Below are 16,435 nucleotides of genomic sequence, written 5' to 3' on the forward strand. Positions count from 1 at the left end.
TTTTTGGTTATAAAAGGAAATCATGAGTCATATAACTAAACAGAATATCAAAGTCATACGATTGAAGTTTGTAACAAAGTACCATTATTGCAACGGTCATATGTCACTTTTACAATAAAAGTGAAAAATAAGTGAAAGTGCAATGGTCAAATGTCATGTTAAACTGTAAAATGTATTAAGGTTGTGCATTAATTGACGCTAAGCCCTATGTTTTATATTCGAAATTACTATCTTATTAAAATAACTTTGTAGCTCATCATACGAAATATTCCCATTCAAAATAATTTGCCTCGATTACAATAAAGTGAATGAAACATGAAACTCACACCCGAAACTGAATTATTTTACCATTCCAATACAAGCTCACACTCAAAAACATATTTCCGGCAACCCATACTCATCAACTCATAAATTTCACAAAATTTAATAAAATCCTAAATATAAATTAAATTTACCACATACATATAGCCCTAAATTAAAGATAATTTACCAAAAACCTAAATTTAATACATATTACTACATGTAAACATTTAGCAAAACTAAGGATACTTTAATACCAAATCCAAACTTACATGTTCGAAACTATCCCAAAATTTGAGAATGTGTATATTTGTTGAAGGTTTTGCAAGAACGTCTAGTTCATTAGTTTATGTTTTATCACACGCAACATGTGCATTTTGATAAACGTAGAGGTTATTCATTTAATTGTCGAAATGAAAATGTATGTCTTATATATTTCAAAACATAATAGATGATCATGATATGACAGAAGTTAGGCTTCTCTTGCCCTCTGGACTGTAGGGTTCAATCCAGTGTCATTGTCACTATAAATCTTAATACTTATAAAAATTACAAAACCATGCTAGAATTCTTGATTATATTTCAATCAATCAAAAGTTTCACCTAAAATTAACTCAATTATCGATAGTATGCCAAATTTCCCGTATCGGACAGGCATATATAATTAAGTTGCTTTATTTGTCCAATAATTTCACTAATTTGGTCAACTATCTCCAAACTATAATAAGATGTTATTTTATTTCCCACTTTCTTTCTTGAGAAAAAAATTCATATTTACTTCTTCCACTTGTATGAGGTAAAACCATTCATCAGTCAATATCTCTTAACTGGTGAATTTTTCTACTATTCCCTCTGTTCCGCGATAGTTGAGTCATTTATTTTTCTGCACTCGTTTTTTAAAAATAATAATAAATAGTTAAAACGAAGAAAAAATAAAGTAAGAGAATAATGTAGATAATACTCTTATCTACCTTGTTATGTCACATACTTTACTCTCTTTTCATTTTAACTATTTATTACTATTAATTTTGTAAAACGAGTGCAGAAAATGAAATGACTCAAACTACTGCGGAACTGAGTGAGTATTAAATTAACTCAAAAAATATTCCTAGCATTGGAAGTCATATGGTCTGAATTTAAATTGATTTCGAAGGAGTAACTCATCTCTTTTGTCATCTTGTAAGGTTGATTAGCAATAATAAAAGTGCAAGTCCAAAATTAGAATACTGATTGAAGTACGAAAAGAAAATACCCTTTTCGCACTTTTTAAATTTCAACACTTGAAAATAAATGGATTATCTTTCACTTTATTTCAACTCTAAATCATCCTCCCTCGATCTTGATAAATGAACTTGTTAAAGAATCTGATAATATACGATCTGAGCTAGCATAACATTATTTAAGTCAAGAAAAAATGTGATAATATACGATCCGAGAATTTTAATATAGGAGTAGTACTTATAATGTTGGTTGAAATGTAATCCGTTGCATTCAGCAACCTACCTCTTGCCTTGGAACTTTCTCCTTCTCGCTATCTGATTTTGACATTATCTTTCGCACAAGCGAAAAAAGGAAAGATCTTGAGCAAAACTATACCTTGCCTCTGTGAAGATCTGCACCATTGCTATTTGTCAAGTAAGCAACAGTTATGCTCTGCTCAAATGCATAGCCATAGCCAATAAATACTAGTTATCACATTAATCCAAAGCTTCCATCTTTTTTCCTCTCAGATGAAGAAATCAATCATCGGTTTTTCACAAGATTCATGAGAGCTGAATCCAAGATTTGCGAAATCCCATCTGGGATTCTGACCCTTTTCATTTCTATGTCAAATCAAGATCCAAGTTGACTTTTCTGAGCTCCCTTCACAAATCTTGAAAAAAGATCAGATTTTTCCGGTTGTTGTAGATTGCAGAGTGATGGGGGAGGAAGAGAGGCTCCCAAGTCACGGCGAGGAAGCGCGGGAGAGAATTTTGTGCAGCCCTGTGCATTGGTTTAAGATGCTTGCGAGAGAATTGCATTGGAGCTTTGTGTTTGGAGTGGTGAGTGTGTATGGCGTGAGCCAAGGCTTAGGTGGAGCTCTTGCAAGAGTTGGGACGCAGTTTTACATGAAGGATGTGCAGAAGGTGCAGCCATCTGAGGCTCAGGTCTACGCCGGCATCACTTCTCTTCCTTGGATCGTCAAGCCGCTCTGGGGTATCCTAACCGACGTCGTTCCCATTTCGGGGTATCATCGGAGACCTTATTTCGTTTTTGCTGGTAATTAATTATATCTTCTTATTTAGTTGTGGAGTTCTTGTTATTGCCTCTTTGGGATGGATGCCTAGGTTGCCAAATGCTAGTGCATCAATTTTGTTGAATTAGGTTTGTGTTTGTGTTGATGCTATACTTAAAAGATTTCCTCTGTTGTATGTTCGTGTAGTTCTTACTAGTCGATGGCCCTTAACTTGGATGAATGGTGATGTCGAATGAGTAATGATTTTTTCGTGTTACCAGTTATCTGATAAAGAGAGTACTTGTGGAGTGAGGTTTTCTCCAAAGATCTGTTTGTCTCAAAAATTTGGTATAGCAAGTAAATCAGAATATACTGTGATTGTTCAAATATTGTGATTTTATGTGGCAATGCTCCCTAATTCATCTATGTGAAATGAGCTAACTGTCTCAATTCCCTATTGTAAAGGTTTTTCATTGTTTATAAAGTTCAAATGGGATTTTGAATTAGTGTACATTTTTCAATCAGAAATGCAGCATGTTTCTTGAGCCAACAAGAAAAATAGTTCTCATTTACAAACTTTAGAGGCATCAGAGTTTCCTCAAACATTTATTTCTCAAATTCAAAGTTTTGTAGCCTGTATTTGATTATGCTATCAAACTTTCCTTTTCCAGGTTCCCTAGGAATCATCTCCATGCTGTTCTTGTCGCTGCACCCGGGACTACACATAGTATTAGCATTGCTTTCATTGACAGCATCAAGCGCCAGTGTTGCAATTGCAGATGTTACTATCGATGCATGTGTGGCACAGAAAAGCGGCCTTCATCATTCCCTGGCAGCTGACATGCAAAGCTTATGTTCCTTGAGCTCCTCGATTGGGGCTCTCGTGGGATTCTCTTTGAGTGGTATATTTGTTCACCTAATTGGGCCACAGGTTAGCTTTCTCTGCTTTTGTTCATGACACATAAGCTACTGAAAATGTGATTTTTAAACCTTTTTATATTGCCTTTTGAATGGAAGGGTGCATATGGCTTGTTAACGATACCAGCTGGTCTCGTCTTCGTAGTTGGTATATTGCTCAAGGAACAACGCGCATCCGTCTCTGCTTATGAACAGGTACTAATCCATAACTGGGATAGTGAATGCTAATGGAGTAAAACTTATTTGGTTTCTGAAATTAGATCAGCCAGAACTTAGCCAATGCTGGTAAAGCTATGTGGCAGACGTTGAAATTGCCAGACATGTGGAGGCCATGCTTGTACATGTACTTGTCCTTCTCGTTGGGCCTAAACGTCTCCGAGGGGATGTTCTATTGGGTGACGGATTCACCATCCGGCCCTTCATTTTCTAAGGTGCTTGTCAACTGATCTCATTAGCACTTATGCTACAATATGTTAGTGGAGTACTAAACTATGATGTTTATGCAGCAAATAATTGGTTACATCATGGCGATAGGCTCGGTGGGCTCGCTCCTCGGTGCTATACTATATCAATACGGCCTAAAAGACTACCCCTTCCGCGATCTCCTCTTTTGGGCTCAGATCCTATCCTGCCTCTCAGGGATGCTGGATCTGGCGCTGGTGCTGCGATGGAACTTGTGGCTCGGTGTGCCCGACTTTGTGTTCATGGTGGTTGATGCAAGCGTTAGCCAAATGATCGGACGCTTCAAATGGATGCCACTTCTTGTTCTAAGCTCCAAGATGTGCCCACCTGGCATTGAGGGCACCTTCTTTGCCCTGCTCATGTCTATAGACAATGCCGGCCTCCTCACTTCCTCGTGGCTGGGGGGGCTCCTGCTCCACGTCTTGAACGTTACACGAACAGAGTTTGGGAACATGTGGCTCGCCATTCTGATCAGGAACGTGCTGAGGATCGCCCCGCTCTTCCTGCTCTTCTTGGTTCCTAGAGCAGATCCAACCTCTTCTATCCTCTCTGATGATGTTGTCAACATGAAAGAGGCTGTTGAAGCTCGAGAGCAGCCCGATGACGTAGAACTCGTTGCGCTTGTGGACCGCATGGATGGCGGTAGTTAGGACTGCAGAAGGTGTTCAAGCACCACAGTCCACAAGCAAGGCCTATAACATACATATTTCCTGAGTTAACTTGGGAAATGGCCATTTCGTTAGTTCATGCTATTCATTCATCTTCTTATATATACATATTTTTTGAGAAATTACTGAATTTTGCGGTCAGGATGAGGATTGATATTATCAACGTGTACTGTTGAAATTTTGACGACACAGTTAGTAAATTGTATACTGAAATATCGCAGTACATATTACTCCCTCCGTCCACGAATAAGAGTCCAGTTTATTTTTTAGCACTTGTTTTATAAAAATGATAATAAATAGTTAGAGTTAAGAAATGATAAAGTAAGAGAGAGACAAGAGTCTTGTTTACATTATTATCTATCATACTTTACCTACCTATAGTTTAAATAAATTATTAATAACATTTATTAATGTATTAGAATCAAACTAAATATATAAAACAAAACGAACAAAATTTTGTGTCGAACGAAGATGGTGCGTGCATAAGAAGATCATATAAGGTATGTAACAAATCATTTTCCATAGATAACTAAACATCAAATTAATATGTACAAAATACATCAAAATTATGTCTCATACTAGTAAGACCATATTTTTACATAATTATATACACTTAGAAAAATGGCACATAAAATGATAAAATTGTGGACCCAAAGTTGCGCGACAGATGATAACTAATCTTTGTGTGCTGCGTTTAATTCTTATAATGGGCTTTAAGAATGGCCTTTTAAGCCTGACTGCAATTTATGGGCCACGCTTAATTCATATAGTGGGCCTGGCCTGTTAAGCATGAAACATTTCATGGGTTTTATATTTATTTCTCATTTTCAATGACAACTCATACATACATATCTCAACAAATTCTATTTCTCATAATCCAATCAAAATACTTGTGTAAACGTAAACGAATACTTGGTACAAAAAACATAAATTTTTATTATGATTGCACTTATTGATACAAAATAATAAACGATTATGTGACATTTATTTCCCTATCAAGGGCGATATAAACAAGTAAGAGATGGAAACAAACTATTCACTCGACAGGTTCGAAAAGCACTTTAAACATGTGGGTATCAATGGTGTCGGCAGCATGATATGCTCTGTAATAATAAGTCTTGGCCACTGCCAAAAACGTTTTCTTGATATTTCTGTTGATGCCCCCAGATTTCTCTAGAACCAACTTCACCAACATCTGCATGTCTTGCTCTAGTTCCTTATTTTTTATGGCTGCGATATGCCCATCTACGCCCATCTCCTATAGTCACAACATGTATACATCAATAATATGTTTATACGCATAATAATGTGTCTGTTTGAGGTCTACCTTTTGGGTCTGAATGAGAGAAAGATGGTGACAGATTTTGGTGGTTAGGTTGGAGAGAGTTTTGTACTCGTTGTGCGAGAGTATCTCTTCCGTATGGCCCGCGCAGATGTTCAGCGTGTTGGTTAGGAGCTCTGCGTCGTCTGCTTTACCATCTTGCAGCTTCGTTAGCCACACGCTCCACTGTAAACAGAAGAAACTATTTTATACAAGCAACTTAGGACTAATGGACTATAAAACATTAGTATTACTAGTAATTTACTCACCGCGGTTTTCAACTGGCGTTTGGTGTATCGGTTGAATCCCCTGAGGAACTGAGTGAGGGTGGCCACAACCATGCCCGCGGCCCCATCTTCTTTCTCCCGGCTGTTTATGCTGTCCACGCCATTGATATTTCCGAGCTCATTCAAAAGGCTTTGTTTCTCCTCAAACGATCTAGTTTCGCTGTTGAAGAAAGAAGTGATCATCTTAGAAATGACTTGGGATTTGGCCCACGCCATTCTCTCGTTGGTCCTCTCGAGCTCGAAGATGCTTGAGGCTGCCATGAAGTAATAAACGAGAAGTTCCTTTCTGCTTATCCCGAATTCTTCGATGCCACAGCTCTCGTACCATCTGTTCAATCCAATGTCAATGATATCTGAGTTAGGAATTAGTTAACAAAAGTTAGTGTAATCACAAAATGAATTAGGGCATACTCTTGCATGTAGATCCATTCGAACTGATGCTGCGCTTGGCATCTCTTGAAATCAGTCTTGGCTAGGTCGTGATACGTGTCGTTGCTGATCTCCGGCATCCTGTATAGTGTCTTTCCGATCCATACATCACCGGATCCGGCGTAGTACTGGATGTAGTACTTGGCCTCCACGCGGGGTAGGGTGGCCAGCCATGGCATCTCTAGCCCCAACTTTATCTGTAGTTGAATTAAATTTAGTATTATGAATCCAAGGTATGACTAATGTTGAAAGTTACACTATTCTATTATTATAGTGAAAGAGTGATGGATACCTCATCAGGCAAATGCTTGGATATAACCCATTTATCCAAAATCTGATTTTCAGCTAACTTTTCTTTCAAGAAATCGTAGGCAAATTTGGCTGCATCTTCCAAGATCTCCTCTCCGGGAAACCGGAGTTGAGAAGCTCTGTAGAGATTGTATATCGGAGAAGGTGACTCGATCATCTGCCCGCCGTAGCATGAGAATTTTCCATCTTTCTGCTTGAAATTCCTCAGAACATCTGTGTAGACAAAAAATAATACTATTTAATTTAATCTACTTGAATGAAAATAAGAAGATTATTACTTAGTAATTGATAATTAAAAATATACAAACTTGGATCAACATCATATCCATGCATTCTTAGAAGCCTCACTCCCATGGATGTATCGTCAACATCACAAAACTCAGATTCTCTCCCACTGAAAACCCCCTTATCTGTCCAAAACCTGCAATTCAAATAGGTAAGTAATTTAATTTTCTGTTCAATTTTTTTTAAATGTTAATTAATTTAAATTAAGTCATGTATGTATGTATGTATATACTTGTGGATGTGGCTTAAGCATTCAGCAATCTCCGACTCGAAAAAGCGAGAAATCCCAAGGCGTTGCAGCCGGTCGATCGCCCAGAGTCTTCCGAACACATCGACGGGATAAGTGTGTGGCGCTGCGGAGTAATTAATCAAATAATTAGAACTATAATTAGAACAATTAATTAATTAATTAATCATAATGTATTTAATTACCTCCTCCATTGAAAGTGTCTACAGTGTTTTTGATGAAGTTGTAGCATTTTGGATCTTTGGTTTGCATGAAAGCAAAGGCGGTGGAGGAGGGAGAAGTGAGGAAGGAACCATCAGCTGACTGCAGTTTCAAAAGTTTGTCCCAATCCAAATTTTCCAGCCCTTCTAAACTGAATAATAATGATGTTGGCATTTTGTGCATAATCTCAAGTGGAATCCTGCAATGGAAAATAGACATTTGAATTTAATTAAGAGTAAACTATGGTCCCTAAACTATGCGTTTTGCACACAAATGGTACCTAAACTTTAAAAATATCGTGGGTAGTCCATGAACTAAGGTGTAATCACATTTTTTATACTTTTTCACTATTCATCACAATTTTGCACAAAAAATACCCCCAAGGCATGAAGGGTATTTTCGGACTTTCATATCTAGGTATTAGATTTGATATTTTTTTTATATTTCTCTCTAGTACTAAATATGATATTTTTTATAGTTTGAGTACCTAAAATGGTATTATTCACTTCACTTTTTCAATCACTTTATGTCATATATTCTTTCTCTAAAATTTTTAGGAAGTAAAAAATTAAAATAAAAAATAGTACTATGAAATTCTTAAATATATTAATTATAAAAATCAAAATTATAAAAATAATTTGTCGCGTCAATAAGGCGAGTATATTGACTCAACATCCAACAATTTTCTTCCTAGTTGTAATTGTTTATTCTACCTAGTATTATTTTAAATCCCATCGGTTCATTTGTTGCGTCATTTGCATGTGGCGAACAAAAAATATGCCTTATTAGTTATGACTTATGAACAGAGAACAGAGGTGGTATTATTCTGTATATCACTGAGAGGGACGGTCCGAATGATTGATTAAACAAATTTGAAGTAGGGTTTAGTAATCTTTTTAATTATGACATCTTAATTTAAATTAAAATCTGTTAATTTCTAATAATAATTCTTAATTATGATTAGGTTAACGCTTAACCTTTTCAACTTTTGTTCTCTGGTGTGATGAACCTCGTGCACCGCGGGCGCATCGTAAGGAAGATCTTTGATACCCATGCCCTTGGCCTTTTGAAGCAGCGCCGGAAACACGACTTCGAAACCACACGTCATGTGCTCCTCATTTCCCTCCGTGAGCTTATCAACATTTTCTTTGATGTACGTCACTCCTATATTCAAGTAACGCGAACAAAAAATTCATCATCAAAAAATTTAGAAAAATTAAAATAAAGTATTTTTAGTGATAAATAAAACGGGCTCCCTACCTCTTTCGACCTTGTCTTCGTGAACATTCCACGATCTCAAGGCTACAACACATGCAATGGTGTTAACGAGGCGATCGTAGACACAGAAAAGCTTCTGATCGCCCCAAGATCCATCCTGGAGTTGGTTCTGTACGATCCACTCCAGGCTGGAGGGAAACTCTGGGGCGTCACGTCCCCCCACGTCCTTGATCATCGCCACCCACGCTGTATCGTAGGGCGACACGCTTATGCGCCCGTCTCCTGTCGTCTTCAACAACGTTCTGATGAATTCAATCGGATCCTCAATATTGTTAACCTACAAGAAAATAAATAATTAATATCACTAGTTTATTTTAAATAAATAAGTTGTAATGTTTTAATGCTAGTAGTTACCGCATCATGGCCTTGATGAAGAGTGGAATCGTCGTGATCATGCACCTGTGGAGCATCTACTGTTGCAACTGTAAATTGAAAATCCAAATCAGTAATTATATAAATGTATATATTTAAATTTGTTAAATGATAATTAAGCTAGTTTATAATTTACCTGCAACTAGCTTTGAATTTTTCTTGTGATTAAGTTGGTAAGTGAGAGAGAGGTTTTTAGTGCTGCTCATCCATGCATCTGCCAAAATTAAAATAGAAAAAGTATTTATTACTATAAATTGTCCATTTATATTGGATGATAAATAGATTCCGGAACATGGAGCTCTTACTGGTGGCGAAACATTCCTGCAAGGGAAGCTTAGCCGAGGACGATGGAATTCTACCGCCAGCCGCCGGAGAGAGGCTGAGGATTGTAGAGGAAAGAGAGGCCATTCAGATTTTTTAAGAGATTAATTGAATGGAAATGTGGGAAGAAATTGCTTGCCGATATGCAGTAGCATGGAGATTCAGGTGTATATATAATAAATGAATATACAGATGAGAAGCGACTGGAAAACAATTACTCCACAATTTAATTGAATTCAATATATTTTATGTGAAATATTTGGAATTTTATATTTTTTCTAGCTACGCTACACGACAAATTACAAGTCTAAACAAACACTAGGAAAATGAAATTTCCCGGCAATATTATTTCATCCATCAGGTTGGACTTGTCTTATTAAAATATTTTATTTATTCGACAGTGCAGAAACTCTGTCTTCGATAATTATTTAATCAACAATTCGTAAACTTGCCGGGATGATATTTGAACAGTCATGTTGAATATTGTCATTTTTATATAACGTTCGGATCTCTAAATTTTTACCTGCTAATTGCTACCTATATTCAATTACTGCTTTGTAACTATGTACTAACACTATAAAATAAACATTGTTTACAGAGCACAGTGAAACACGTATATATTCCATGAATAATTTCATAAGTCTTTATTTTAATATATGCCGAGCACTTGTTTGGTGCTTGCCATTCCCCGAGCATATAAATGATGCTTGCCATTGTTGATAGGATTGTCGGGCCGAGCACGTTGACCTGCTCGAAATTGCTCGCTATAAACACTCCTGTTTCTGATATTGGCTAGCACCTTCAGTTTTGCTCAGTATGTTGCCGAGCACAGTTGAAGGTGCTCGCTATTTTCTGAGCACATTTAAACTATGTTTGGCATTGGTGCTTGGTAAATGGCCTTTTTGTAGTGTAATAAAATAATGGCCAAGTGGATCAATAATTTTATATATATATATATATATATATATATATATATGTGATTCTTCAGGCGGCTGACGTACATAAGTATAATTGTTAATATATCTGGATAGTAGTATTATAAGATTCGTCATGCAGAAACACACCTGCCATTACAATCAATTGATCTAAAACAGACTACGTATTTATTTAATTTTACAGTATTCTTAAAATAACAAAAATTAACACTACTTGGCTTTGAAAAAATTGAATTGCATATCAGTCCAATCTTAAAATAAAATAAATTAACACTAGCTACTTGGCTTTGAAAAAATTGAATTGCATATCAGTCCAATAGTAGTACTCCCTCTGTCAATAAATATAGGTCATATTTTTTTTTATTTCCCCCACATAAATAGTCTATATCGATTTATGATAATTTTTTCTCCTTTTTTACTTTGTCATCCACACTACACAAGTTCAACTACATTTTTTTTCTTTCTCTCTTGTTTTAGTAATCACACAATAAAACTTGTACCAACCAACCCTAAATGACATATTTCGGTGAGATGGAGGAAGTAGTAATTTATATAGAGGTAATGCTCGCCCCATCTTTTATTTATTTATATATAACTATTTAAATTAATGTATTTATAATTACTAAAATCTAATAAAATTTACTACTAAATCTTTATTACTATAACTAATACTAACTCTTAAGTAATAATGAAAAACTGTAATAAATATTTTTAAATTGCATGATTTTTTGTTAGTGGATTATAAGACGATTGTATGAAAATTTAGATTAGTATTTTGAAACAATACGCAACAGTATCAATATTTTAATATTAGCCGCAACAGTATGAAAATTTAGATTACTATTGTGGATGCAACTCACACCTTGCTGCTACTTTCTAATGTTGCAAATCGCTCTATCCCAGAGATAGAATCTTCTTCTCCATAAGTTGAGTGATACTCATTTATTATAATATGATCGGTGCAGTTATATACAAACAAATTATTTGGGATGAATCCATATAACCTTTTTTGTTTAAATAAATAATAAGAGACTTTTGAGCTGCTTTATGTTTGTTTGACCAGTAAGAATTACACAAATTCTACATTGAATAGTCACGAAGAGCAGTTAAATCAATTGAAATTTAAAGCCAGTAAGAGTTGCACAAAATTCTACATTGATTAGTCACGAAGAACAGTAAAATCAAGAAATTAATTAGTCAAATATAGATATTTTATGGACTTGACTATTTAAGTCCAGCTTAAAAGTAAATGCCAGTCCTTCCATCTATTATTTAAATAATTATTATGCTATTTTAAATTTTCCATAATTAAATTTGTATTATTTTTTTTATGAAATCTCATAGTCTATTAAATTTTTACATTCACACTCCATGATAAAACGGAGTACTAAAAATGTGTAGCACCCCGAAAATTTGTGACGTTTTTTTATGAGGATGTTGTTTTGGGAAATTCAATTATGAAATTTAATTTCTATGTGATTGAGTTAATTATATGAAATTAGTTGTTGCGAGTTATGTGAAAGAATGTGATTAAATTTCCAATGTGTGAATTAAATTAAATGGGATCATGCATAATTATTCTAGCCATTTTATTTGAAATTTTCGGCCCTCCTATTTATTGGAAATAATACTTTCTTTCTTGGATTTAATTAATTGCTTTGGGATATTTATCAAAATTAAATCCAAACCAAATTATGCCATCCCTTGAGATTTTCGAAATCTCCTAGTAATTAGGAGAAGGAATTATTTTGTGGATTTAATTGGTATCTTGTTTGTCTCATTCCTTTATTTAAAATCCAATTAAATCTTATCATATCTTACCAAATTTAAATCCTATTCCTATTTGATTTGAGGATTTAAGTATTTTTTTTCCTTGATCTCTCCCATTCCACACGCCTACTTTCATTTTTAATTGTGGGATTTTATTTTACTCCCCCACAATTTAATTATTTTATTTAATTATGGGATTTATCCTAGACTATAAATTAAAAGAACCCTAACCCTAGCCATCATATTTTTCGCCTCCCTCTCTTCTCTCCTCCCACACGATTTTTCCTCTCTCCCTCTCCTTCTCCACCAATTCTTCACCAATCCTTTGTTCTTGCATCAATTTGGAGTTGGAAATTCAAGATTCATCGAATAATCGCATCAATTATCTTTCCTACCGATTATTTTTGAACAAGAAATGTATATTTCAATTCTCTTTCTCATCCTTTCCATTGAACTCATGTTTCTTGATCCCCTCATGCATATAGTGAGTGTAGAAATCATAGATCTAAAAATTAATCGGTTGGGATTGATGTTTTGCATGAGAAAGTATGTGGATATGCGTTTATATATGTGTATGTGTGAGGTTGTGGATGATTCGTTGGTGAATGCTATGTGTAAATAGGAGAACATGGTTGTGATGTCGTTTTTGAAGCGGGAATATGTGTTGAAAGCATGAATATGTATGTGTGGATGAATGATAGACAAACCCTAGTTTGTAAATTTTGAGCATGAAAACTGTGGTGTTCGGACAGTAGGTTCCGACGAGTGTTTGGCCGACCAAACGATCTTATTTTAGCACGAATTTTTAACTGAGTGAAATTTTAGGTGTCTTCGGTGTTGTGTCAAAATTTCAGCCTCTTTTGAAGTAAGATGAATATTTAACGAATTTTTCAATTGAACTGCGCAGTCCTGTCAGAATTTGTATTCTCGTCCAGTGAGTTTCGTTTTTGGTTTTGACCAACCTAAAGATGTGATTTTGGTGTGGATTTTTAACTGGATGAACCTTGATGTGTCTAATTTGTGGTGACCAAATTTTAGCTTCAAATGATATCGGATGGATTTTTAATGATTTTTATAAAACTACTGCGCTGTTCTGCCAGATTCATGTCTTGATTGAAATAGTCTTGTTGGCAAGTTTTGAATGAAATACGTGATACATGCGTGAGTAAGAACTTATCCTATGATGTGATTATGCGTTGCACGTTGATGTATGCCAAAGGGTTCGTATCGTTTATGATGGTGAATGTTGGGATGGGCAATATGAGAAAATGATGAAAGGAACGATAGGGCATGCATGAGTAATGTGTTGATAGAAAACTGATTGTGTTGTATTATGTGGTTATGATGTTGATAAGGGTTGTTATGCGTACGTGGGGTACGAAGAGCAAGGATTTCAATAAAGTTGTGAACCGTGTTTGTAAGCAATCGAAGTGGGCTTTCTTAACTAAACTCTTTTACGTTTCTAAAGTATAATTGTGGAGCTATAAGGGTGGTTTAAAGTGTTATGTCATGCCATGATTGTTTTCGATGTTGAGATTGTTGTCTGATGCCTAGTTCGTTTGAGCTTGCTCCGTTAGGCTATAGGGCTGTGATTATTTTGATGTTAAGATTGTTGCCTGATGCCTAGTTCGTTTGAGCTTGCTCCGTTAGGCTATAAGGCTGTGATTGTTTTGATGTTGAGATTGTTGTCTGATGCCTAGTTCGTTTGAGCTTGCTCCGTTAGGATATAGGGCTATGTGTGAAATGAATTCGGGTCTGAGTAGGGCCGCAAACCCTATCAGGTTGTGTACACAGGTGGGATCGGGAGCCGTCGTTGCTAGTCGGCCGGTCTCGTGTGCGAATAGTGTGGCCACACTATCGTCGCACTATGGTAAGAGGATGTCACGACCGCACTTCCTAAGGATAGAAAGTACGGTGGGTCGCGACTAATGGGGGAATTAAGAAGCGGGGAAGAAAGGGGAAACAATCAAGGGGTTCGACATATAGATCCAAAAGATGAAACTTTATTGCAAATCATAGTCTGCAAACACGAAAGCAACAAAGTTTATACGAAAATAGTCCAACAGATTACGGAAACATAAGATTTTTAAAACTTAGAGTAGCGGAAGCATTTGAGAGTTGGCTACTACTATGTATGAAGACACAATAGCAACCAGAACATTTATTGAATACGGTCCTTGTCCAAATACTCAACATCCTCCGTCCTCGTCAACGCTCAACCTGCACATAGGGAAAACACATGCAGGGGCTGAGTACTTGATGCACTCAGTGAACTCATGCCCAAAAAATATTTTATCAATAAAGTTATGTCAAGCCATCGTTGAGTGAAACTCGGGTTTTACTTTAAAAATGCCGAGAACACTAAGATCATTTCCATAAATAAAATGGTGTCCACGCAGACAAATATCATCGTCATCCTCCATCATGTACCATATCTGAACCATCATGTGAAACGAGAATGTATCCACAAACTCGATCACTGGACCGGCCGACCCAAAGGACGGCTCACGATCCCCATCAATGCACTAGCCTAAGTAGGGCTTAGACCCTAGTTAAACCCGAATTCGTTAACCATCAAAGTCTAGTAGAACATTATTCTAGTAGACAATCAGATAGGCAATTCAAAACATAAAATACTGCATGACATAACATTTAACCACCCTTATCTCACCATATACATATCATTGCAAATAAAGGAGTTTACGTAATAGAGCCCACCTCAAAAGCTTAGTAATTTCCTTAACAAACTTCTCGATCCGACTTTAACGAGCATGCGGACAACCTTTTTGAGAAAAATAAAGTACACATCAATCTCAAGAAAGAAAACATTTAGAATGCATGCACTCTAATTAAAGTCTTTTATCTCGTTTCTCGGTTTTCGTGCATTTTCGATTATTCGGCTGCCGCCCAAGGCGTCGCGGGCGACGCCGGTCGGCCGCTTTCACCAATACTTCCTCATTTGGCTCCTCGTATTTTTCTCCACGGTATCGAATTACGAAGCCTCAAATTTATTCAAGCGCAAAAGTTAATTATCACAATTATTTCCCCTCGAAGCTTATATTTATCTCGGACTTATGTTAAAATTATTCATCCCTCGAATTATTCAGAAATTAATTAAATAATTTCCCGCGATTTAATTTAATTGACGGCTCAAAGATTTATTTACTTAGCCCACTGTATTCCTCCAATTAAAAGAAATGAGCCCAACAAGAATAAAATAATGAGGCCCAAATCATCATTTTTTTTCACAAGGCAAAAGGCCCAAATTTCACTCCCACATCTTCTCCACGCCTCAAACCTCTCTCCCTATTTCTCTCTCTCTCGTCGGCAATTGAAGAAATTTTCCAGAATCCGTCGGCTGATTCAGACAGCAGCCGGGCCAGCCGTGCGTCGCCGTCGTTGTTGTCTCCTCGGTGGAAATCGCCGCTGCAGCGAGAAGGGAGGACGCTGCTCTCTGCCGCAGCTGTGCAGCCTCCTCGCCGGAATTGCCGTCGCAGGGTCCGGCCAGAGTCGCCGTCGCTGCTGTTCGTCAGCCGCCGCTGCAACGAGAAGGGAGGACGTTGCTCGCTGCCCTCTGCCTCCCCCCCGAAACCACTCCGAACAGGCCCGGAACAACTCCGAACCACCCCGATTCAACCCGCAAGATAAGTTCTCATTCAAAGTTATATTCTTTTTGGCGTTTGGATTTAAGGTGTTAGATTAAGTTGTTTGATCGGATTACTTGTGGGATTAATGTGTGATGATATGCTATGAACGATGCTAAAAGTTTATGATTCGGGAAAGGGAAAGAAATTATACCTCGCGATGTAAACTTGGGTGTTGAATTGAGGATAAGGCAGCCCTTTGAATCTCTCGGCTCTCTCTCGTCTCTCTCTCTGAATTTGTTTGAAAATGTTGATGTGAAAAGGGAAAGAGAGGAGATTAATTAACAAGGAAATTCTATTAATTGTGTGACCTTTGATTTACAGAATTGATTAAGGAAGATGGAAGGTGGAAGGTTACTTGAAAATGGAGAGTCTCCATGGAGTGGAGAAGTTGGCATAGGAGAAGAGAGGAAAGGGTTTTTTGGGCTTGCACAAAATTTTCTATGAATAAATTGGGCCCAACATATTATTTG

At 36.6% G+C, this 16,435-nt stretch overlaps 2 protein-coding genes across 2 annotated transcripts; one reads left to right on the forward strand and one right to left on the reverse strand.

The window, feature by feature from the left end:
* Positions 1–1,761: 1,761 nt before the first annotated feature.
* On the forward strand, positions 1,762–4,793 carry LOC121752531 (probable folate-biopterin transporter 2). Its single transcript, XM_042147657.1, has 6 exons — positions 1,762–1,935; positions 2,031–2,559; positions 3,187–3,446; positions 3,533–3,628; positions 3,694–3,864; positions 3,940–4,793. The coding sequence occupies exons 2-6, from the start codon at positions 2,220–2,222 to the stop codon at positions 4,543–4,545; spliced, it is 1,473 nt and encodes a 490-aa protein (XP_042003591.1). The 5' UTR covers positions 1,762–1,935; positions 2,031–2,219; the 3' UTR covers positions 4,546–4,793.
* Positions 4,794–5,475: 682 nt separating this feature from the next.
* LOC121753378 (copalyl diphosphate synthase CPS1, chloroplastic-like) lies at positions 5,476–9,793 on the reverse strand. The gene is made up of 13 exons (XM_042148669.1): positions 9,598–9,793; positions 9,429–9,506; positions 9,275–9,342; positions 8,903–9,197; positions 8,620–8,806; positions 7,627–7,841; positions 7,427–7,547; positions 7,218–7,330; positions 6,893–7,122; positions 6,583–6,797; positions 6,154–6,499; positions 5,891–6,070; positions 5,476–5,821 (listed from the first exon to the last, which is right to left on the reverse strand). Exons 1-13 carry the CDS (start codon positions 9,698–9,700, stop codon positions 5,600–5,602), a joined length of 2,373 nt encoding a protein of 790 aa, XP_042004603.1. The 5' UTR covers positions 9,701–9,793; the 3' UTR covers positions 5,476–5,599.
* Positions 9,794–16,435: the final 6,642 nt, after the last annotated feature.

This window comes from Salvia splendens, chromosome 10, assembly GCF_004379255.2.
Source record: "Salvia splendens isolate huo1 chromosome 10, SspV2, whole genome shotgun sequence".
NCBI lineage: Eukaryota > Viridiplantae > Streptophyta > Magnoliopsida > Lamiales > Lamiaceae > Salvia > Salvia splendens.